The sequence below is a fragment of the Haliotis asinina genome, chromosome 13, assembly GCF_037392515.1.
Source record: "Haliotis asinina isolate JCU_RB_2024 chromosome 13, JCU_Hal_asi_v2, whole genome shotgun sequence".
Classification (NCBI taxonomy): domain Eukaryota; kingdom Metazoa; phylum Mollusca; class Gastropoda; order Lepetellida; family Haliotidae; genus Haliotis; species Haliotis asinina.
In genome coordinates this window covers 29,132,747-29,157,580 of record NC_090292.1, presented here as the reverse complement: position 1 = coordinate 29,157,580, position 24,834 = coordinate 29,132,747, and the positions used below count along the sequence as shown (strand labels likewise).

Below are 24,834 nucleotides of genomic sequence, written 5' to 3'. Positions count from 1 at the left end.
ATTATGTGCAAGAAAAGCATTTGGATCAACACTTACATCATGTCACTATTGCAAAATCAAACAAAAAGAGGCAGTTCTGAATGGAAATAACAAAGGCAATGTGTGCTATAAATATTCAATACAATTTACTATTTCTAACTGAATATGAAATATAACTGTAGGAATAATTGTGTTCTGTGTTTGTGTTCTACGTGAGTTTCTTTGGTTACGTCAGATAATTTAATCTCTTGTTTTACTCATTTTAGTATCAGAAAAAATATTATCCAAATAATATTCCTCTCTAATACTGAAAGTATTATATTTTTGGCATTTTATAGGATAAATATGGGGGAAAACCAACTTAAAATAAATACGCATGTTTACATTTTTGGCCTACACAAAGATTAGGATTTTATATTTTTGAGAAGAGAAAATCAATTTCTACTTTTTTTCTAATTCTTGAAAAAATATGATCAGTAGATGCATAAAAATTGAAATAAAATTGGTCTGGTCTTAGTTCAAAATTTTCTATCTACACAGTTCAAGGTAACAAAAAAATGAAGTTAGATGTCTAATTTCAAAAGCTGTAGAAAATTCAACACAAAAACTAAGGTAAAAGGCATATTATGGATGACAACTTCTTGTTCATGTGTGTCTGCCCCTCTGTCAGTTGTGAAGCAGCAAGCTGCGGTTCTAATTGTCTGTACAACCCAAGTGCCTACCTAGTACAACCTACCAAGTTGCTTGGGAAGTCAATTAGATCATTACTGGCTTCTACCCATATCTGCTAATTACTTGTATAAACTGTTCCCTTGTGTAAACAATATACCCATCGTCCGTACATCCTTCCCTTTCATCACGTTTCTTATTTATTTTATTGTATATGCATGCAACACTGGCTTCTTGTACAATGTAGTATATATATTCTATGATGTATTTTGTTTCATCAGTTCACCTGACCACAGAGCAAGGAATAGCCCCGAAACGATAATTTTATAGATCCGTGCACGTTTACAGTAAACCATATTTCCAATGAACGAATAAGAGTAAAACTCACGTTGTTGTAAATCCCGGTAATGGGAACTGCATGGCGTTGTTCAGACTCTCAGCAACCTCGCCGTACCTGGGCCCGCTAGGGGCAACAACTCTTGGAAACGATTCGCTAGAATTGACTCTCCGCTGGAAAAGATAAACAAGTAATTAGTACAGATGTAATTGATTGAAATCAGCCGACTGCTGAAAAATAAAAACAACTAATTAGTAACTGTTTCATTGATTGGAAACTGATTAGAATCAACCCTCCACTGAAAAACAAACACATAACTAGTGATTTTGCCAATTATCGGAAATGTTAAGCCTTGCCATATCAAAAGAAAATACTGATATATAAATTTTTAAAAATCAATGATTCTGTATGTGCATAAATAAATATTCCCCTATATAGACCTGTAATAAAGCTATAGAAGACATTGTGATGAGATCTGTGGGTTGTTTGAAATTGATTCTCCATCTTACTGGATATCTTTGCACACTAATATTCTGGTACAGTAAAAAATAGTGTCAATTTTCATGAATTTCTACAAAAACATTACAAATTTACCAACACATTGTCATACTGTGAAGAAACAGTAGATCTATCACTTGTTGCGTACGAGGAAAAGCATGAAAAACTAGCATTATTTCATACCAATATGTTAAGTTCTGAGTGAGTGAGTGAGTGAGTGAGTGAGTGAGTGAGTGAGTTTTTATGTCTTTCAGCAATATGCTAGCAAATCATAACTAGTAACATTCCGTCCCAAAATGTTCAGTCCTTGCTTCTTCAGCGGCAGATATTTCAATGTGATCGAGAGTGAGGAAGTGACTGCCTGCTTGTCAATGTTTGCTAAACACAATTTATTTTTAGTTTATTTATAATGCAGGATATTAGTCATACCAAAACAGACTTGCATGATAACCTGATGATGATGATTTCCTGTTTGTGTGCATGAGTGAGTGTAGTTTTACGCCACTTTTGGCAATATTCCAGCGACATTACATCACAGGACTCCAGATATGAGGTCATACATCACACCAACTGAGCAAACTGACACCGGGCTTTCAGCTGGGCTGCTGATAATTTTTCAACAACAGTAGTACATACTCCTTATTTTTTCAACATAGGAGTACTGGAAAACCTGACGAGTCCATTTAGAATACTGACTGGAAGAGTCCATTTAGAATACTGACTGGAAGAGTCCATTTAATGGAGTAGCAGTAATCTTGTGTTTCGTTTCATATATGCACAAAAACATTGCCATTTCTGTAAACTGGTTAATAGACAACAAAACCATACGTTTTCTTGATTATCTCCTACTGTATAATGCATATTTTTCATCTGTTCATATGCAGATACGGGGGGAGGGGGAAGAGAGAGTGAGTGAGTTTAGTTTTACACTGCACTCAGCAATATTCCAGTCATATGGCGGCTGTCTGTAAATAATCAAGTGTGGACCAGACAATCCAGTGATCAATAACATGAGCATCAATATGGACAAATGGGAACCAATGACGTGTCAATCAAAGTCAGCAAGTCTGACCATCCAATCCCGTTAGTCGCCTCTTACAAGAAGCAGAGGCACCTTTTATGGCAAGCGTGGGTTGCTGAAGGCCTATTCTACTCTGGGACCTTCACCGGCCAGACAGACAGACAGACAGACAGACAGACAGACAGACAGACAGACAGACAGAGAGAGAGAGACAGAGAGAGAGAGAGAGAGAGAGAGAGAGAGAGAGAGAGAGAGAGAGAGAGAGAGAGAGACAATAGCTCTAAATTATTACTGCAAAATGTAACAGCTACATCATGAGCAGATGTGAAATAAATTCCAAGTATATTTGCAGTTTGAAACCAAAAGTGGAAATTATCTAGTACTACAGGGACAAGTAAGATATCATTATCTGATTGCCCAAAATGAAAACTGACTTGTCCCGGGCATCAGGCCATGGGATTTTTGAACCCCTGGGCCTGCTTTAAGATGACTAGCAAACGCTATAACCACTGGGCTGCCCAGCCCCCTGATCAAAAGTGACATGTTTTGATGAGGCCAGATGGAGAGTAAGAACGAGTAGAATGGGCCATAAAACCAAAATACGGAAGGGTTAAATTGTAAACTAGTTCATTAGCAGTTAATTGAAATATGGTCTGATAGTGTATCACCTACAACTATAAAAACTGAAAATATACAGTTTACAATGCTTATTCATGAAAAGTTTCTTGATAATAAATATCAAGGACTTAAAAGAGCGAGTGACTGCGTTTACTTTTATGCAACTTTTACGCAATATTCAAACAGTGCAACAGCAAGATGCCATTCTCTTCCCACAGAGGTTATTTGTCATACCTTCCTATGAAACTGTTCTAAAGCGGCTATATTTCCCGGCTCTCATAAAATCAACATTCAAAAAAATATAATATCAACACAAATTATCTCCCTACTTTCTATCCGATCAGAACATGCGTTAACTCAACTTACATTCAACTTGACTAATACAAGCAAATGTGGACCACAAATATTCCTCCTCTGCCAGGGACTTAACAAGACACTTAACTGCTAACTTATCCGTTGTCAATGAGGGCAATGTAGACGCCAGTGACCCGCCCTTACATGACTGAGTTCAGTCTAGAAGAAACACCTCCGCATCGCACTGGTGAATATATTCTAGTTTTCACGAAGCATATGGAAATTAGCAATTCCTTATGTATGATCACTTTTGAAACAACATCGCTGATTGCACAACTAAATCTGATTGCAACCAATCACAAATCCTGAACACTCGCACCATAAAAAGCCCATATTAGAACACCTGTTCGTAAGGAGATGTGACAAATAACCTGTGTGGGATGAGAATGGGCGGTACACCAGAAATGGGCTTCACACGTACCCATGTGGGAAATCAAACCTGGGTCCTAGGTGTGATTTCATGAAAACTATGACCAGTAGACTGCGCCAATATGCCAGGAATTAAAACAACAAACCTATGCTGAGACATACAACACATCATGGTAATTCAGCTTATTGAGAATTCAGTAAGCTCTGACAAGTTATCAATACAGATCATAGAAACTGATAATCTTTAACAGAGTGACTGAGTAAAATAAAATTTGATATCACATCAGCAATAATTAAGAAATAAAAACAAGGTAATCACTTAAAATTTAAGGACAGTAAAACTAACTAGACTATCATGTAATTACTGGGACTGAGAAAGGCAGGGGCCATGGGCCATTTTGCACATTAGAATGAAAAACAGACCAATTAAAATTTGGATTGATACAAGGGCAGTGGCCCATTTAAAATTCAGGAAATGGCTATCAATTCCATTGCCAAAGTTCTCTTTCCCAAGACACACACCGAGACACACAGACAGACACAAACACACGCACACAAAATCTAAAAATTATAGAGGTCAATACAATATAAAAGCAGGCTATGGATCGCCAACAACGGAAGGTAGATCACTATACAAGGAACCATGGGGACTTACAGTACATTTGTTTCCCTTGCTGGATTTACACCATCGCTTCAACTGTTAGCAATCTAGACACATCTAGCCATACATTAAAAAAAAAAACAGTGGAAAACAGTGGAAAGCTTTAATTTACTTTGAATGTTTTGGGACTTACCCAATTCAACAGAAAATGGATCAATTAGATAAATATTGGGGAAGTATCTTCGTTCAAAAATGAGTTGTGAAAACAGAAAGAAATCAACATATTTCACTGCTGATGGTTTACTTGTTTAAGCTTGGATTACTTATAAAACACTTCCTGAATGTTGAGTAAAGGCGTAACTTTGTGCAGCATCTGTTACTTCATCACACCTTTTCACATTATCACACAAAATACATGCGTACAATAATTTGGATGCACGTTTTGCCCACAAAGATTCTGCTCTCCTTAATTTCCAAAAGTACCTTAAAAAATCACTATATAAAAAAAACAATAAATTTTGAAACGATTCAGGCTTGTGATGAACATTTCACGCCCCAAAAGATTTGCTCTACATATTTATGATTTCATATCTGCATGCACTTGTACAAATCCTACCATGAACACTGATTATTATTGATGATAGTTTTATGTCGATATTCCAGGGATGAAAACTCAGTATTTGAGGGTCCCTGGGACTCTTAATTTTCAGGGGTCCTGGGCTACAAAATAGGGGTCCTACACACTTAAATATTATTATTACTACTACGTTATAATATTGCTGTAATTCCATGACTGTGTATCATTGTGCGTCATGATCATCATATTAATTAAACTGCAAATGATATCATAATGGAGCTAGTAGTGATATCAATAACCCGGCTAGTAGCAGACTCGGTGACAACATATTGTTACTTCATCAAAATATTAAAAAACGCATTTGGACATTTTCTGCATCCGTGTGGATGCACTGGTCTATTTCGTTGCCTGCATAAATTTTCATGTACATACGATGCAAAACTTTGTGCCCTGCAAATCCCTGAGTAATCTTGTGATATGAATGATTGAATAGTCCACAATTCAAAGTCCCCCAAATTTGTGGAAATCATCACATGATGACATTTTAAAGGTGCTTAATCATGCTTCATATTTCCAATATACAGTTTAGTTGAATTTGTTTGTTACTTGTAATGATTCCTCTTCAAACATGTCATTAGAATTGATGAATGGAAGGTAAGTGAAATTTACTTAATTTACAAAACTGTATGTTTTTGTCTATGTATCCAAAACTGTTACCACAGTTTGACAAAATGCCCAAAGTTACCATACCGCATGACTTGTTCGTATTAAATTTTAAAGATCTAATTTATCACTGATAAGAAATTCACACAGACACAGACAGACAGACAGACAGACAGACACAAAGAACCCAAATATTTTGTTAAAAATGCAATTCATTACGATAGCAAGAGGACTGCCTAGAATAGGCAAGCCAATACAGATCAATAAGCAGAAATGTCATCAATAGGAAAAATATTTATAGATTATCAATATCGGACTTAGTGTTGATATCATTAACAACATATTTCATACATTTTTTCAACTGAAAAAAGTTTTAATTCATATACACTATACACAAAGTTGGATTGAAATTCATGGGTCGCTCATAAATTACATTCAGGATGCTGGACTCGTCAGCGACTTCTTTGAGCATTTTTGCTCAAAGTTACACCTCCAATATTTCTCGATAATCAGTCTAAACTTAGTGGAAGTTATCAACCTCTATGACATATAGAAAAGCAGTTCTTGACAGATTCAGGGGTGAAAACTAGGGGTGTTTGTTGACAGGGAAACATTTATTGAAATGGCGGTAGTCAAATGCATGATCCCACTGCAATAGCAATATTCTATTTCAACTAATTATTGCAACAGTTTGTTTTTTCTCCCACAGTAATGTCATTCAAAATCATTTCCCAAATGAATGTATAGTTTATATGAAATATAAACAAGTTGACTTAGTTTAAGTCTCCTTTAATGACTGACAAGAAACTTGAAAGTCAGATCAAGCAAACACTTACATAAACTCAATGAAGCTGCAAGTCTCCACCCAAACATCCTGAATTTTGCGCTGAACTTTGCATTTATCAACGGCAGTCAAATACTAAACTATTGATAGTCAGACACACAGTCGATGCATTGACATGTTTTCGTTTCCACCTCTGATTAATTGTTATGCAAGAATCAATAACTACAAATAGTAATGCTCTGATTAACTGAAACCAAATGATCAAGCAAGCAATAGCATTTTCTCACAAACACAAACTATACTTAGTTTATATATAAAACTACACAAACGAACACGAACTATAAATATAGTCTTTGAAACACTCGATGATTGGACATATCTCTAAAGTTGTCAGGGCCTGAAATCTTGTTTAATTCTTAGAAAACCCACTTTGCTCACTGAAAGGTCCAGGGATTAGGAAAGGCTGCGGTTATGTGTCATTTTGCAAATTGGAACAGAAAATGGCCAATTAAAAGTTTACTATTGATACAAGGGCAGTGGTCCATTCTGAATTCAGAAAAAGGCTAAAAATTCGGAAAATGGCCTATTGTCAAAATCCTCTCTCCCAATTCCTGAAAGTCATGAGTGAATATTTCTTAAAGCCTCCAGGAAGTTAACGTTCATGATATATTAGTCATCACTTTCAAGTATCAAGTTGCATCATCCTATAGGAAAATCTGAAAATGGCGCTTATCAACTTTCGTTGAGAGTTTGTTGGTAGTGAAGCAATCATTAATTGTGAGATTTCACCCAATTCAAAACACTAACTGCAATTCATTGATTGGTCAAGGCATAGTTGAAGCTGTAGTGAAAAATTACCTGTTCCTCGAGACGACGGTGCATCATCTCTTGGTGGGAGATGTATGTGATGTCAACAACACGATAAGATGAGGGTTGTGTGTGTCACCCGCCAACAAGAAGATCTGCAACAAGACATTTATCTGTCAAATACATCCAACATAATAAACATTCACCTGAATCTTTAGTCAACAGACTTCAGGTACTGATCAAAACTAATCATGCTAAGTTGTGGCCATCCTATACCTTTGTGCACATTTTACGCACATTTCAGTGTTCACGAATAGCGTCTGACCCTCTGACAAATCAGGCAGATTCGCCAGTGGTCAGATAGAAATCACCAACCTGCCAGTTCCAGTGTCTGACTGAATATCTCACAATGACTTTGTGTGAAGTTGTTACTTGCAGTATATGACACTTGTTTGCTGTTTAGAAATCTTATGTTTGTTATCAGTGAGTGAGTGAGTTTAGTTTTACGTCGCACTTAGCAATATTCCAGCTATATGGCGACGGTCTGTAAATAATCGAGTCTGGACCAGACAATCCAGTGATCAACAACAAGAGCATCGATCTGCGCAATTGGGAACCGATGACATGTGTCAACCAAGTCATCTAGTCTGACCACCCGATCCCGTTAGTCGCCTCTTACGACAAGCATAGTCACCTTTTATGGCAAGCATGGGTTGCTGAAGGCCTATTCTACCCCGGGACCTTCACGGGTCGTTTGTTATCATATATTGTTAATCCGCATTCTCACAGTAACCAATCACCTTTACCCCTGTTAATCCGAGCTTGCTTGCAAGATGGTTTTGGTTTAGGTAGACTTTTGAATGAAACATCTATATAATTAAAAAACATATTTCTTTCCTTACACATTGCAATGAAAGCAGTGCATCTGGAATTTGCTGGTGTAAACTGTGTTTTTATCTTAGGTTGCACCTGGTGCAAGCAGAGACCATATAGATATGGTCTTTGGTTTAAGTATGTTGACATCTCTTAAATCAAGCCCTGCATGACAAAGAGTATATACTGCAGTGCATAATGATCGAAAGTATCCTTCCTTCAAATAGTTCTTTCAATGTATTCTCGGAGAACATATTTCAAATTTGTCTACAATTGTGTACCTGTGTTTCACTGTTGTAAGTACCTGTACCTGTGAGTATATTCCAGTCAGACCTTAAGCTAAGGAAAGACTTCCACCCGTATCCTCCCTTGAGGTTCCTTCTAGTTAAATGACTTTTTTAAAAATTCATTTTGTCTAGTACAGATTGTGTTACAGTTGACAGAGCAAATATGTTTGTATACATAATTATATTGCTTATACACGTTAACCAGGATCTTAGTTTTCTTTGTCTGTTTTTGGCAGGGTAGTTCTATGAGAATTTGACAAGGTGGCTAAGAACAAATCCTATCATAAACAGAACTTCTTGAGAGACACTGACATCAGGAGGATCAAACACACCCTCGATAAAGCATCTCAGCATAACAACATTGTAAACATATTTTTTTTAAACACCATACACTCTCTCATTCACACCCACAGATCTCTTAAAAACTATGTAACTATGTTAGCCAATGGTGAGTTTCTGACACAGTGCCCATTTTCTTTCAAACTAAACTCAGATTTATTCCAATGTCTAACTTTTTCTATGAGATAATAATATTGTAATTCCTTCTTAAATTGCAGTGATGTAGGTTTTGTCTTTCCCAACTTACACTTATAAATGTGGTATTTACTTAAAAGCAAGATCAAATCAAATATTTCATCCAAGTGAAAAGTTGGTGAATACCCAAAAAGGATCAAATCACGTTAAAGGTATAAATCACCTGTGTGTACACAGTTTAATGGATTCTAGTCAAATGTTATCAGCAGAACACGTATTCCTCATCTGACAAGCATTAGTTTTAACTTGTCTCAATTGTATCTTAAAGGTCAGATGTAACCAAAGACAGAACCATACTTAAAACACAATTATCACTTATTCATGACATATAATATGCATTGCTGATTGTGAAAAAACTAATAAACAACATCATGAATGTACAATCGCAAATCAAAAGCGCAATATTTTGTACTTGGGCTTACTTCATTCGAAACGAAGCACCCCAGAGACCGAACCCAATCAGAGCTTTTCATTGGCTGGTTCATGCTGACACCTTGAGGGCTCATTGTGTGTGGGATGTTCTGTTTGATTGGCACTTTAGATTAGAAGTATGGTGAGAAATAAGAAAGTAAGATTTTTTCGTGGACGTTTTTATGTGACGTTTTGCTATGGATTCATATACCATCGCAAGCAAGAGTGGTAACGGTGTAAGACTCCATACCGAAATGTCGCATCATATACAATAGAAGTTGTTATCCATTATGGTTTTGTGAATACAAGCTCTCTTCAGTTGCATCAACAAATACTGAGATGGTGAACTGATGTGTGGCTGGACACTGTCGTTCATTCAAGTTCACAGATCTTTAAACTGACAATCTCAGTTTGTGCGTTTCAGTCCGATCCAGTCATCCAAGAAAACATGGATCCAGTTTGTTTACAACCCACGGACATAATAACATGCCATGTGTACAAGTATCACACCTGCCTGTCTGTGTAATTACATTATAAGTGACAGAGACAGAACCCAGTTGCACGAGCCATATATCAATGTATGTCGCTTATGGTGTATAGCTTAATAGGTGTTAAATTCAAATTGCATGCGGTCAGTGATTGAAGTTGTGAGTTACATATTGTCATGAATTAAAACATTACAGTTTTCAAACTGACCAACTTGGTTTGCATATCCACAGGTATGGGACCATTGTTTTTTTTTATTGAAAATATTACTGCTGTTATCACAAGAAACATGAAACATCTCTGTTCTCCAACTTCGACCACAGCAATAATCCTTGCACGCATCACTTGCCATGGTTTTACAAGTCGCCTTTCCCAGTTCAAGCCTCGCGAACCTAATCAGTATGGATGTACTATTGGTGCAGCACAGCATAGCTGTTTAAACCACCTTTTGCCCCGGCACTGCAGGAAAATTAGTGGATCGCTTTAACTCTGATTTTGCGAGGGTGTTTTTCTCATTGCGTTGTTTTTCAACTTCATAAGCTGAATTTGCCTTCTTGGTAATTTGTTACTGTAAGTCCATACCGAAAGGAATCAAAATCTGAAAAGTTGTGGTTTGCGTTGCATGTGACCTATAGCAACATTAAAAGACATTCAACATCTAAAAATGCCTCTAGAAGAAACTTTTCCTCATTGTTAAAATTTGTGTGTGTGTGAGGGGGGTGGCGGGGTGGGCAGCTGGTAGAAGTCTTACCAAAGTTAAACTAAAACTAAAGGAGCACAATCCTTGCTGGTTCATATTAACGAAATCCCATCATTTTGTGTTACAATACAAGAATTCAGGACTGTTAGTAGCTCTGCTGTGAAAATTGCGGTCTGCTATTTTAAAGTACAGATTAGAAAAAAAACAATAGTTTGATAGTGAACGGACGAACAGAAATAGTCATCTGTAATTCAGGTGTTGTAACAAGTCTTTGCGAGATGAACATGTGCGATTTGTATTGTCAACAAAACACGTATTACCGTTGGACGACTGGTGCTTTGAGAAAACACATGCCAACATTAATAAACAAAAAACGTCTAAATACAAAACCTTAGTAACTTTCATCTCCATTGTATCGTATGCGTGGACAAGCAAACTCGTCGAAAATTCTGGCTCGAAGCCAGTCACAATAACCTAAACATCATGGCTGACAACAACCTGTGTCCCTACGGATAATCAACTGTCCCAAAAACCTCTCCCCCCTATCTGCTTATGTTTCGAGTCAGGGGTACGAAAACGACCCAGCCAAAACACACAATTTTTAGACTGGCTGATTGATGAAACCTTGGAGATAAATATTTTCGTAATTTTAACAAAATATAAAACCGTTATTTATGTTGGCAGCTTTTCTTCGACATGGTGAAAATATGGACTCGTCCATCGTAAACTGCTGTTCCTGAATAACCACACCACATTGAATCATTCCCGCTAAATTTCACCAAACATTTCATCGTTTAGGAGAATAAATCATATTTACATACATGACAGTTGCCTCAAATCATGCAGTTTAATGTCCCAGTTGACCAAGGAAACGAATAAAATGTCTTTGAATGACCAGGGAAGCCTGAATTTGATCAAAATTTAGACGTGTAGCGGACAGATACGCTCGTTGGGAAAGAATGAGATGCATTCCTCAATCCGCATGTAACTCAAAAGCCACCAGATTTCAGGACTAGTATAACATGTACGTGCTTAAGGGGTTCAAGAATAACGGCAAGATAGTAATATAGACTTTAAAAAGAACTCTGGTGCACAAATTTGACATTTCCTGGATGACTTTATAGCCGAGCCTGGACGAGTCCATTTCTATCAGCCACACAGACACATATTTTGACAGACCTGTCAAACTAAACCTAACGCTCGATTTTGTTCATATGCGGAAATCTGATTCTATAAACTCTAAGAAGAACAGGAGTGTTCTAGTTTTCCCTGTAGGTGACGGTTTTACAAAATTACGGGAATGTTTAGGTCCATGTAGGTCACACAACATTGGGCGAAGGTTGTTGTGAGGGGCTTTCCTACCGCTTCCTCAAAACACTTCAAATTCACAAACTACAACACCATCGAACCCTGACATATAGATGCAGGTAATCTAAAAAGCATTCATAGTTTATAAAATGCTTTACTTACCGTAATATTTACCAAGATGATGCTGATAACAGCAGATTATCCACAGGGAAATCACCGCGGCTACCCCATACAAAGTTCGCCTATGCTATTTGGGTCCCCCTGACGTCATTAAGATTCATCCAATCAAATTGTCAGAACCATTTTGAACGTCATTGCGGGAAACACAGGTAAACATTGCCGCTTCCGGGTCATTGAGCAGGTGCCCGACGTTTCCGAGCTTACAACCGTAGAGAGCTACGCATGTTTTACTACACTTTCATTCACAAGTGATGATGGCGTTTCAGTCAAAAATGTTTAAACGCGTTTTGAAACGAAATAACAAACTAACAAAACAAAGGAAATATTCTCTTGCACCTTTTCAAAGAAGTTCATGAAATGTAAACAAAGTAATGCAGAAATTATATTCTAATCATCCACTTTTTAACAGAAAATTTGAAATGAGGCACCAACGCGGTGTTAAACCATGAATTTTTTGTCGAGTGAAATTCAGAGTAAAAGAATGTTCCAAGAATGTTTAATCACAGTTACTACAGTGCTGACTTCAATCAATTATAGATCTTTTTCACACCTAGCACCATATGAACTACTCAGCGATTACCTCCCTTATATACTGACTTTGAAAAGAAACATCAGTATACGCACACGAGTTCGGTAAATTGTGGGATAAATGTCATTCATTTCAGGAAATGAAAAACAAAAACAAAAAAACTAACAGCATACATCTGGAATTTGGTCTTACACAGATATTATTTATATGAAATAGTAATGTAATTAATATTCAGTGACCCATAGGTGCAGGGTGAAAGATAATACCGTAACGAGAACTACTGAAGACGCAACGAGTGAAATATTTAGGGTGTATTTTTTCCTCTTAATTGTTTTCTCATATTCACTCTCTGTAATAACACAAAAATGCAACGGTGGACATAGAACAGTTTATCATTTCATCTCAAGCCATTTGACTTTTAGGAACAAGTTGTATAAGGATAACGTTGGGCTTGTTTCATATATACTGACAGACAAAAGAAACGTCGTAATATTAAAATGACATTCAAGCATCAATGAAGTATTTGAAGCTATTTTAATTCAAATATACACTGGAAGTCAAGTTTGTGGAAAACGTGAACAGTAGTCGTAGAGCCTGTTTTGCCCAATGAAGTATAGATTGAAATTGAGGTAAGAAATATTTTTGTTTGTGAAAACAGACGAGTTCACACAAACACATAAATATGCATGTGCATCATGCATGCATGCAAGCGTAAATTGCTGTCTGGAATGGCACTCGTTCACTTGTGAAATTTCCATCCTTATGCCTTGAATATTAAATGACTGCTATCTTCATAATGTATAATTGACACATCGATGGTTTCCTGTTGCAACATGGCCATCGTCACGTGATACGCATACTAAAAGATAAACTGAAATATTTTAATGTTTGTTTGTTTTTCTGTTATTGCAGTTACGGATTACTATCCGTGGTACGTTTGGACCGGAGAAAGGGAGAGTGAGCGCAGATTCTAACTCGGGGGTATTTTGACTGAGCGACTGAGTTTTATTTTACACCACACTCAGCAATATTTAGCAAGTACGAAAATGGAAACTGTCGATGCTGAGGTTACATATATGTTAGTTGGTTATTGTTCAACTCAGCAACATTCCAGCTATAGGGCGTCGGTCTGTAAATATTCGAGTTTGGACCACACAATCCCGTGATCCACATCGATCTTCGCCATTGCAGCACGATAACATGTGTCAGCCAGGTCAGCGACTCGCCTGACCACCCGATCCCGTTACTGGTCTCCTACGACGAGCATGGCTTGCAGAAGACCATGTCCAACCCGGAACTTGACGGGTCTTGATTTGACTGAACGTTGGGTCAACGACCAACAAATGGCCGTATGCCATTATTAAACATTTTCCGTGTAACAGGCCACATTTGGAATATGTCACACGTCACCAACTGTGACATATGTCACAAATCACACAGATACGTGTTAGTCGGCTGTAGCAACCAACATTGGTTTAAACAAACAAATAAACAAACTTCGGCGTATGTTTCTCAAAATGCGGTATGTACAGTATTCCCTAATGGCAGTGACGCTGCTCTTTAAGAAAGTAAATTAACAACAAGCACGGTTTGCAAGTTTGAACGGTCATAAATAATCGCAACCCTGCCCGGCAATTACACGTACGTACACATACACACACGCACGCACGCACGCACACGCGCGCACGCGCACGCGCACACACACACAAAAGCACGCACACGCACACGCACAGACACACAGATATACATCTTGGTTGAAGCCCACGTGCTAATTTTACCATGCTAAGGAACAACACCCCTACCGTCATTTAAAACATTTGTTTGGTTTGGTTTTTTAGTTAAAAATTCTCTTTATTTATTTCAGAGGGTGTACATTTCAGGGAGGAGTGAAAAATTGATTTTACAGCACTTAGAGTACAGTACAACACAGACGACAACAAAGTGTCTGGCTCGGGGAATACAACCTTACAAGGGTGATAAAACCCCGAGACATGATGTGATAATGCATTTATCTAGCTGAATGTTTTCACTAAATCAAAACAAAACAACACGCATCGAATCGACTTGCGCCATGTTGACAACAGCTGATTGTTTGACCTCAATGCACCGCACGTTACTACAGGCTTAGACTAACAGCTAGTCTCTGAAATGAACATATTTTACTGAGAAAAACGTTGATATATATACTTCATGGTCTGTACGACAGACTACTACAGGCTTGTCGATGCACGCTTTTCACACTTCGCGTTGTCACCGAGGCGTAGTGGGGTGATATGACTTTCGTAGCGGGAGTACACGACTTTTATACTCCCGCTGGCGGATCGTGATGGATGTACATGGTATTTTATCAGAGTCACGTGGACCAATTAAAACTCGACATTCTTACACGAGGCTAGATAATGGGTTTTGTAAGTGTACAATTAATCTACTTGGTCATTTTGTGTAAAATTTGACAACCCTGTTGGTCTTTTTCTGGTTATGTAACTTTTGACCATTACAGTATCTCGTAGTATCTTCATGAATTATGATATATGTAAAGGCTGAGGTAAATACATGCAGCCAGTATGATGCTGTTGATAAAATCACATAGCCAGTATTAAATACGGGTAAAACGGGTTTTGCCTGTATGCCTGTGTGTCTGTACTCATAACCGCAATGGGAGCACCTTTAGAATACATCTTCTCGTGAGGACGGTAGGGTTAGGTTAACTTAGTTTAACTTAACCCTAATCTAACCCTACCCCCAGCCCCAACCCTACCCTAACCCTAATCACCTACATTTACGTAAATGAGTATTATGACGTTTTTGTCAAGTTTCTGGTGCCGTATTCTAAAGATAGGTCACGCAATGGATGATCGCTCACAAATATTTGGGATTAACAAACGTGTCATTGTTTGACTAAGCGGCCATTGTTCTATTTGAATAAAACATGAGTTGAAAAGTCAATAATCTCCAGTTTGGTCTGTGTATTGATTAACGGGGCACTCAGCGATTATCCAGTTGGATGGCAACGGGCGTTAATGTTTTCAACTCTGTGATAAACATCATTCATCGACATAGTAAGCCTTCACATTCAGCTACCTGCAAATATATGCACAACACAAACTAGTGATGGATGTCATGAGCACACGTTTGTTGTTGCCGTATTCTGCAATATTCCGGCTACGTCGTGTATTGACCAGACAATTTAATGATTAACAGCATGAGCATCGATGCACGCAACGGGGATACGCACACATCAATAAAGACATCCAATCCCGTTGGTCACCTTTTACGACAAGCATTGGTCACTGAAGACTGTTTCTAATCCGAATCTAACGGTCGTAGTGACACGGTAGTCAGGCTTGAGGGTTTGTGCCACTTATTCCAGCTATATCACGCCGGGGAACACAGGAGCTTAGCCTCATACAATGTGCCCATTTGGGACATCCAACCCGAGTCTTCGACGTGACTATTGGCGTGAGTGAGTTTTGTTTTACACCAACATTCCAGCAACATTCTAGCTGTATGGCGGCGTTCTGCAAACAATCAGCTCCCGGGTATCTTGTGTCCCTCCCAAACCCGTCTTCCGCTTTCCCTCGTCATTTGTTTTGGTTCAAGGATTCATAATTTGAACTTACGTCAAATAACATTGCCTAATTCAGTGTAAATTGGTTGGTTGTTGTTTAACTAGGCAACATTCCACCTATACCGCGACGGTCTGTAAATAATCGAATCTGGACCAGACAATCCCGTGATAAACCACATGGTCTACTCAACTGGGATACGATGACATGTTTCATCGGTAACAGCAAGCCTGACCAGCTTGTCCCATTAGTCACCGGATACGACAAGCATGGGTTACTGAAGACACATTCTAATGCGTCGTCACTGGGTATGATAAGTATGAACTGCTAGAGACCAACCCGGATATTCACGGGTGTTCATTTTACATTGAACCAGACACGATATTTATAGATGATATGAGTTGATACTATCACGAGTGAGTTATAGTATGGTTTTACGCTGCTTTTAGCAACATTCCAGCCATGGGCGGATCCAGCCTTTCGAAAAAGGGGTGGGGGGGGGGGGGGGGGGGGGTGTGCACTTTTGTCATTTTTTATCTTCAGTGGGTGTGGGGTGTGGGGTGTGTGTGTCTGTGTTGGTGTGTGAGGGTGCGGGTGGGGTGGGGGTGAGTGTTGATTGGAGAATCAGAACATCAGAACATAACCTTGGAAAAACAGGGGGTTGCAACCCCTACAACGAGTACTGGAGCATGTCAGGAATATCACATGGCACAAGAAACAGGCTTCACTTCCTGCATAAACTGTGTGCCGCGCAGCTGTAGTGATGTACAGAAACTTTGTCCCGCTAGTTAGTGGCAACCTCAATTACTCAACGATATTTTAAAGACATTCAGTATTAATTGTTAAAAAGACAATACTGTGGAACTAATGATAGATACACCGTATATTTTGTGAATAACCACCACCCCTTAGACTCGGAAATAAAACTGAATTGTAGCAGAGCTGACACCGATCACCAACGACAGACTCTACAATTCTCACAAGACGGTGACTATTTGTACAACTATATTTATCCAGCCAGCCAGCCAGCCAATCCAATACCCTCACTCCCCTACCGAAATCCTAACTACACCAATCCCTCGATGAACTGGACTTCTGTCGCATATATTTGAAAAGTGCAAATCTACGGAATCTAGCCGCTCCCAATCCTAGAACCAGTTAGACGCGTGAGGTGGTCATCAGGTGTCGCTCGTATCATTCAGTCTAAAATTAGATACACGTTGGCGTATGTCGTTGGTCACCATGGAGAGGACGTTTCAAGACTGTTTCCCTGTTTAGCCCGAAGTCGTTATTACACTTGGACGAGCTCGACATATTCCGCAGCCCACGTGCGTTGATGGCCACGGTTGAATGTGCTGACTGGTGGAAGGGACATAACTCTTCGCGCATTGTATTGCCGACTGTTGACTCTTCGATGTTGGACCAGCGACCACAATGTCTTATATGGTCTTGGTTAGACTGATGTTGTTTTGCCTTTTGTCTGTTTTTTATTGTTTATATTCTTATCTATCACTAATATTTCACCTACTGCTGGTTAACACCAGTACTGCTACAACCACTACAACCGTCTCTACTACTACTACTACTACTACTACTACTACTACTACTACTACTACTACTACTACTACTGACCCGTGAATGTCCCGGGGTAGAATAGGCCTTCAGCAACCCATGCTTGCCATGAAAGGTGACTGTGCTTGTCGTAAGAGGCGACTAACGGGATCGGGTGGTCAGACTCGCTGACTTAGTTGACATATGTCATCGGTTCCCAATTGCGCAGATCGATGCTCATGTTGTTGATCACTGGATTGTCTGGTCCAGACTCGATTATATACAGACGGCCGCCATATAGCTGGAATATTGCTGAGTACGGCGTAAAACTAAACTCACTCACTCACCCGTACCCTGCGTATGTTATTGCCTACGGATTGGCTTCCTCTGTTTGCGTCAGCCATCTTTTTTGCTATTTTGTTTTTCGTATGATTTCGAACTGAACTGAAAGAATTATATCTGTGGAACTATCGCTCAATCCAGCAACAGTTTTTAAAATGTAATATGTGGTGGGGTACTTTCATTTACGGACAAACTGATTCAATGATCACGACCTGAGGAAAGAATTTTCAAATGTTTAACCTTTACTTTTTGACGCATGTGGACTAAAGACAAACGCTTGCCCCTGTACCACCTGTCGGCTGTCGCGTCACAGTCCTAACCCGAAACTTCGATGCGACATAATGATGCGTCTAGAAAAATATTGTTACATACGGAAAGGGAAAATATTTCTGTATAATGAACGCTACATGGTATTCAGAATTCTTTGGCTCCAGGATATCTTGTCTCAATCACAAACCCGTCTTCCGCTTTCCCTCGTCATTTGTTTCGGTTCAAGGGTTCATAATTTGAACTTACGTCAAATATCGTTGCCTAATTCAGTATAAATTGGTTGGTTGTTTAACTCGGCAACATTCCAGTTATACCGCGACGGTCTGTAAATAATCGAGTCTTGATCAGATAATCAAGCGATCCACATTACTACACAAATGGAATAGGATGAGATGCGTCAGCAAGTCGGTGAACCTGACCTCTCAACCCCGTTAGTCGTCTCTTACGACACGCAAGGTTTACTGAAGACCAATTCTAACGCGCCTCTTCACGAGTCGTAAATCGTAGTGAGTGAGTGAGTGAGTTTAGTTTTAGTAGACTTACTCCACCCCCGACCATCACGGGTCCGTAAATCATAAGATTAAACTTTTCAGATTTGTCAAATTTGTGGTAGAATCATGATTGTATTATTAATAAAACCTAAAATATACAACGCTTATAACGAACTGACTGATAGGACGAACTGTATGTGTGTCCAGGCAACTTACAGCACATTTTTGTCGAAATGCCTTCTACAAATTACTACCTACGGTTACTAGTATACTGAACTATATTAGTGGTCACCATAATCACGACATTACCCAGAGTACTGGATTTGTCTGTCTGGATGTCTATATATGCTGAAATATAAGCCGCCGAGGTATTGTTGGGATGTTGCTAAAAGCAGCGTATAACGAAACTAAACCAAACTAAACTAACTCACTAAACAAGTAACTAACTAAACTAACTAAACAGCCAATTAATTATACTATCTAACTAAACTAACTTACTAAACTAACTTACTGACTAACTAACTAACTAATTAAGCAGCCCACTCACCCACTCAATGTCTCTGTACTGACATCTCCATACAGTGTTATCTGTGGGTCGATAGCCGATTTGGGGATCAAGAGCCCCGTTGTATTTCTTGACCGTGATAGTTTATAATGCTTTCTTGACCACAAAGAGGCACGTGGATTTTGTCGCGATCCTGATTTCACTCAAAATGGCTCAAAATATTTAACATGATCATGAATACGTATATGTTTTAATTTTATGCAAGCATTAAATTTTGTCAAGATGTCTGTATTGCTGCATTGCAGTGGAAATAATCTCAAGTCTAGATCTGTTAATCCAGTGATTGATATCATGAATCCCTTTGTATTTAGTAGTAGAGACCCGGAATCCTCAAAGATGCTGATCGGGAGGAGACCCGTGAAAATATACGTTAGAATTAAAAATATGTAATAAATCACTTATATAGCGCATAGTATCCATCTGACTAGTGACTCACTGGTTGCTGCCTTCAGAACCTGATCATATCTGCCCAGATGAACCAATGATGCCAGCAAGCCTTGCTTGTGTTGCCCCTTGAAGATCCGGGTTAGAATTGGTCTTCAGCAACCCACACTTGTCTTACCCCTTGAAGATCAGGGTTACAATCAGTCTTGTCGTTGCAGGGGTCAAGTCGTTGACTTGGTAGGTACATGTCATCGAATCCCAATTCCGTAGGTCGATGATAATCACTCTATTATCCCGTTCCCACTTCCGACTTCAGTCAACCTGCGTGAATCAACCGATTCGAATCTTCCATCTTACTGTGTTTCCCTATGTATTGTCTCTGTAAAATCGCCGAGGGGTAGTTCCCTCTCTTAATATTTACAGGGGCTACATTTGAACCTCTTTTCGAGATTTATTTGTTGGAATGCGAGGCAAATCTTTTCGTAGCCATTTCTAGATTTTGCAGACGACACAAGAAAAAATAAATTTAGTGTTATCTCCCTTCCATCGATGTGCATTCGCAAACATCGGTAATTTCCGAGCATCATGTGTGTTTCAGTGGTACTCGAGATAAAGAAGTACTACTACAAAGTACTGAACGAGTTGCCATTGGTAGCGGGATACATTGCAATGTACCTCGCTTGTAAGCGGGGTACATTGAAAATAATAGAAGAGCGCTTAGCCAATCAGAAAACGACATTTATGTGTGAGGTAAGATAAAATGTATTGGCCTGTGACTCTAACAGGAGAGAACGTATTGCTACAAATAGGGTTTTTCAGTCAGTGTGGCCTATCAGACGTTTCACATTCCGACAGCCTTTTGGTATATAGTTTTATAGTTTCAATATTTATGTTCAATATTTTGTAATATCTTTTAATTTTATTAAATATTACAGTATCTTTATACTGAATATGTTTATATGTTTCAGACACCGTTTTGTGTTGGTCACAGCCAAGAATAAGTAACAGCTGCATGTTTTGAATGAGATCTTGAGGACCGGCGAACCATGGGCAGGTTTGTTTGTTTGTTTGTTGTGTAACGCAGTGCAGTGTCCACACTGTATAGACAAATATGGAGTTTAGACAGTATGGCTACAGGACACAAGTGTGATCCACATGCTAAGTGAGGGGAGGGGAGATTATATGAAGCGAGGTGGGACGAGGTGACGTGAGGCGAGGCGAGGCGAGGCGAGGCGAGGCGAGGCGAGGCGAGGCGAGGCGAGATGAGATGAGGTGATGTATGAGGTGTGAGGTGCGAGGCGAGGCGAGGAGAGGCGAGATGAGATGAGGTGATGTATGAGGTGTGAGGTGCGAGGCGAGGCGAGGCGAGGCGAGGCGAGGCGAGGCGAGGCGAAGCGAAATGGGATATAACGTCGTATTTGAGAATAATCTGGTTTTATAGTGCTAGCTCACTGAGATACCGCGTGACAGTTAAGCAGGAATTTTCTACTCAGACACATTATACTGACTCCGAGTCGACCAGCCCCTGCTTTTCCCTTCAATGCCAAGCCCTAGGCAAGGACCAACAAGTGCCATATTTTAACGTCTTCTGATATGACGCGGTCGGGGATCGAACCCCCGACTTTCCGCCATCCGGGCGGAAGCTCTTAATTACCACTATACCACGTCGATCTTAAAGTATGGGGTTACGATGCCCAAATGCCTCCTACCAGCTATGGATTGTTCAACAGACTGATGCAGACCGCGAAAATACCAATTACCGTCGTGGAAAACGACATTGAAATACAAGTAACAAACTATAGTCTGTTTTGGTTCAAAAGAGAACGGCAAATAACTAAAATATCTCTGAACAGGGATATGTGCACAAAACATATGTGACACGTATTCCTCAAACCTTTGTACTCAAAATAATCTGAAATCTGCAGTTGTTTGATGGATCAGGGAAAGAGTGTTTTAAGAAACTATCATGAATGCTATTTTCAGGCATGAAACTGAAATAAAGAAGTTGCAATTCATACACTATTGCTCTGAACTCACACCGAGTGGTGACCAACGGCTGGTGAAACAGCAACTGAACGCATTCAGTTGCTACTCAGCACTTAAGCTTGTCAATCGCCGTTCAGCTGTTTGTCACCTCTCGGTGTGAAGGGTGAAAACAGTTTGACAGCTATACAAGAATCTGTTTTGAATCGTCGCATTATCCGAATAAAGATGCCGATGTTGATGGTGATGATAAAAAATAATAAAGATGCCGTCAACGGCGACGATGACGACGACGATGATAATATTGATGTGCTTTTTCATATTTGTTTCCCTGTCAAACTGTGGAGATTATGTCTAAAGACATAAAGATCAGTTATCCAAGTCTAGTCCAGGATGTCGGTAACCTGAGTCCGCGAGGGACGAAACATCGCATACATCAGGGGAAGGTCAGCTCATCACCTAGTTAAATAAATAAATAAATAAATAAATAAATAAATAAATAAATAAATAAATAAATAAATAAATAAATAAATAAATAAATAAATAAATAAATAAATAAATAAATAAATAAATAAATAAATAGGGTTGTCAGGGTTAACAATTCACCAGCCTGATTGGTACAGTGGGCGCCTATCTTCTAGCCAAAGCTTTATATTGATATACGATGGGGATGTCAATAAGTTTTGAGCCTTGCATAGAAAAACACAAAATATTGGTATGAACCACTTTTTTTTCAATATAGTCCCTTTGTGAGTCAAGACACCTGTTCCATCTTTTCTGCCAGTCGCTGATGCCATCTCTGTAGAAGGCGCCATTTTGGTCCTTAAACCAAGTCTCAGTAGCAGCAATAAGCTCATTATCATCCTGAAATCTACGACCACGCAAGTGTTTTTTGAGATTTGGGAACAGATGGTAATCACTTGGTGCCAGGTCTGGAGAGTAGTGGGGATGCGGCAAGATTTCGTACCCGCATTTCTGGACAGCAGCGGCTGCAACGCGAGAGGTGTGTACTGGGGCATTGTCTTGATGTAGAAAAATACCACGTCTGACCTTGTCCTGGCGCTTCTCCTTGATTGACTGTCGCACCTGCCTCAACAAGTTAGCGTATCATTCCCCATTCATTGTTCTTCCTTTTGGTAAGTAATCTATGTGGATGACACCTTTGCTATCCCAGAAGACTGTCGCCATTACCTTCTGCACTGATCTGGAGGCTTTGAACTTCTTGGCCCTGGGAGAAGTGACATGTTTCCATTCCATGGATTCTTGTTTGCTCTCAGGATCATAGTGGTGGATCCAGGTTTCATCACAGGTTACTAGCCTAAAGTGAAACTCTTCTGGATTCTTGTTGTATCTGGTACATGGAGTTGCTTATGGTAACCCTTGTTTGCTTCATTTGACCTGTAAGCATTCTTGGCACCCATCTTGCGGACACCTTAGACATGACGAGATGTTCATGAAGAATTGTCTCGATGGATCCGTGTGAAATGCCTGTAGTCTCCTCTAACTCGTGGAGTGTGATTCGACGATTTTCCAGCACAAGTCTATGCACTCTGTCAATGTTTTCCTGACTAGTGCTAGTTGTTGGGCGACCTGGACGGGGGTCATCTTCAAGACTCTCTCTACCATGCTTAAATTCATTGACCCATCGTTTGATGGTAGCAGATGAAGGGGAAGACTTCCCATAAACTGCTGAAAGCCTTTCTTCAATGTTCTTCGCCGAGTTTCCTTCAAGAACTGAAAACTTAATTACTGCTCTATACTCAGTTTTATTCATTTTCACTGCCGTGAGGGGGGTCTGTTTCTGTCAGTGTGTGAGCTGTTCAATAACTTCTGATAGTAGGATACCAAAACTTATATATCACAACAGCTACAGCCCAAGGTTCAATGTCGTACCATAGGCTGTGACACCTGGGTGTGAAAAATGCTCAAGACACAAAACTTACTGACATCCCCTCGCACTGTTGAGGCTTGTGGTACGAAAGTGTATTTTCTGTATATTGTATGATAGCTATTATGGGTCGCATTTCGTATCATAAATGTTCAGTGCTATTAGTATTTTAGTGACCTTTTGAGGGAGCACGTTAGAGTTACCGTCCTTTGGTTTGTTTGACCAAAAAGACGAAACATGGCGAAGGTTCCATGCTTCGCTGGAACGTTTAGGAATCAGTGACTTTCTATATAAAGGCTGGTTATTGTGTTGACGACGGGACACACACAAATTAACTGGTGTTTATGTGTCTTCCTCTCCCTGAAGATTGAAACATGTAGGAGAAGATCCGTGTTGTGTAAATATTTCGGAAACTACTTGGTATATATCTACAACTGTACGCTCGGCATTGTCATCACTTTCTTTATATATATATTCAGGTTGCCGATATGTCTGCCTCTCCGTCAGCGCTTGATTTAGATTACCTCTGCCTGACCGCTCCCTGTGTTACATTCTGCACAACTGTTTCTCAGTCTCAAATCAAGACTTGAGTTGGTACAGTATTTTTGTCCCATTACTTTAGACTTGACTCATTTGCATTGTACATGAAACCTCTATTGTGAATCTCTCTATCTTGCTTTCTGTTAATACAAATACAAAAATACAAATACAAAGACTTCTCAGTGGTATATTTTGCTGGTTCTGATGGGATATCTTACACTTTTTGTCAGGTCAAATTATTCACCTGAACACTTCCCCAATGTTTTTAGCAACATGAGTGTGCCTTCTTCCACATAATGCATATATTGCTATGGCCCTGATTCCGATTCTCAAAATGGCCGCTACAACAGCCATCTTGAACGATGACTATTTATGACCACAACTATAGACATCTGACCTGGATTTGACCATTGTACTTTGACCAACCAAACATCTTCTGGTCGTTAGTCCATGTGCAGAATGTAATGAATTTGGTAATCGTCATGATAGAACTAAGGCCACATGCACAAAGCGATCCTAGCGCTGTGATGATTGCAACTTTCATTCCCTATTCCAGACTTACGACAGACATGGTGCTAAGATCGCCGTGTTGTGCCACTGAAGACGTTTTGGCAGTGTTATTTATCTCATTTCATGAATGTGGTTTTCTGACTGGCCGAGCTAATCAAT

The 24,834-nt window shown here is 39.4% G+C and overlaps 1 protein-coding gene across 4 annotated transcripts in view; it reads right to left on the bottom strand.

Moving 5' to 3' along the window:
* LOC137259264 (paired amphipathic helix protein Sin3a-like) overlaps positions 1 to 12,129 on the bottom strand; it is a 48,361-nt gene extending 36,232 nt beyond the window's left edge. For 2 of the 4 annotated variants that reach the window (XM_067796897.1, XM_067796898.1), the window contains exons 1-3: positions 12,039 to 12,129; positions 7,329 to 7,432; positions 1,037 to 1,158 (exon numbers count right to left, since the gene is read on the bottom strand). In XM_067796897.1, the coding sequence (XP_067652998.1) occupies positions 1,037 to 1,158; positions 7,329 to 7,355 (149 nt within the window). In that variant the 5' untranslated portion in view covers positions 7,356 to 7,432; positions 12,039 to 12,129. The remainder of the gene's footprint in view (positions 1 to 1,036; positions 1,159 to 7,328; positions 7,433 to 12,038) is intronic. The other 2 variants (XM_067796895.1, XM_067796896.1) reach the window with 1 other exon arrangement.
* Between the last annotated feature and the right edge of the window lie 12,705 nt (positions 12,130 to 24,834).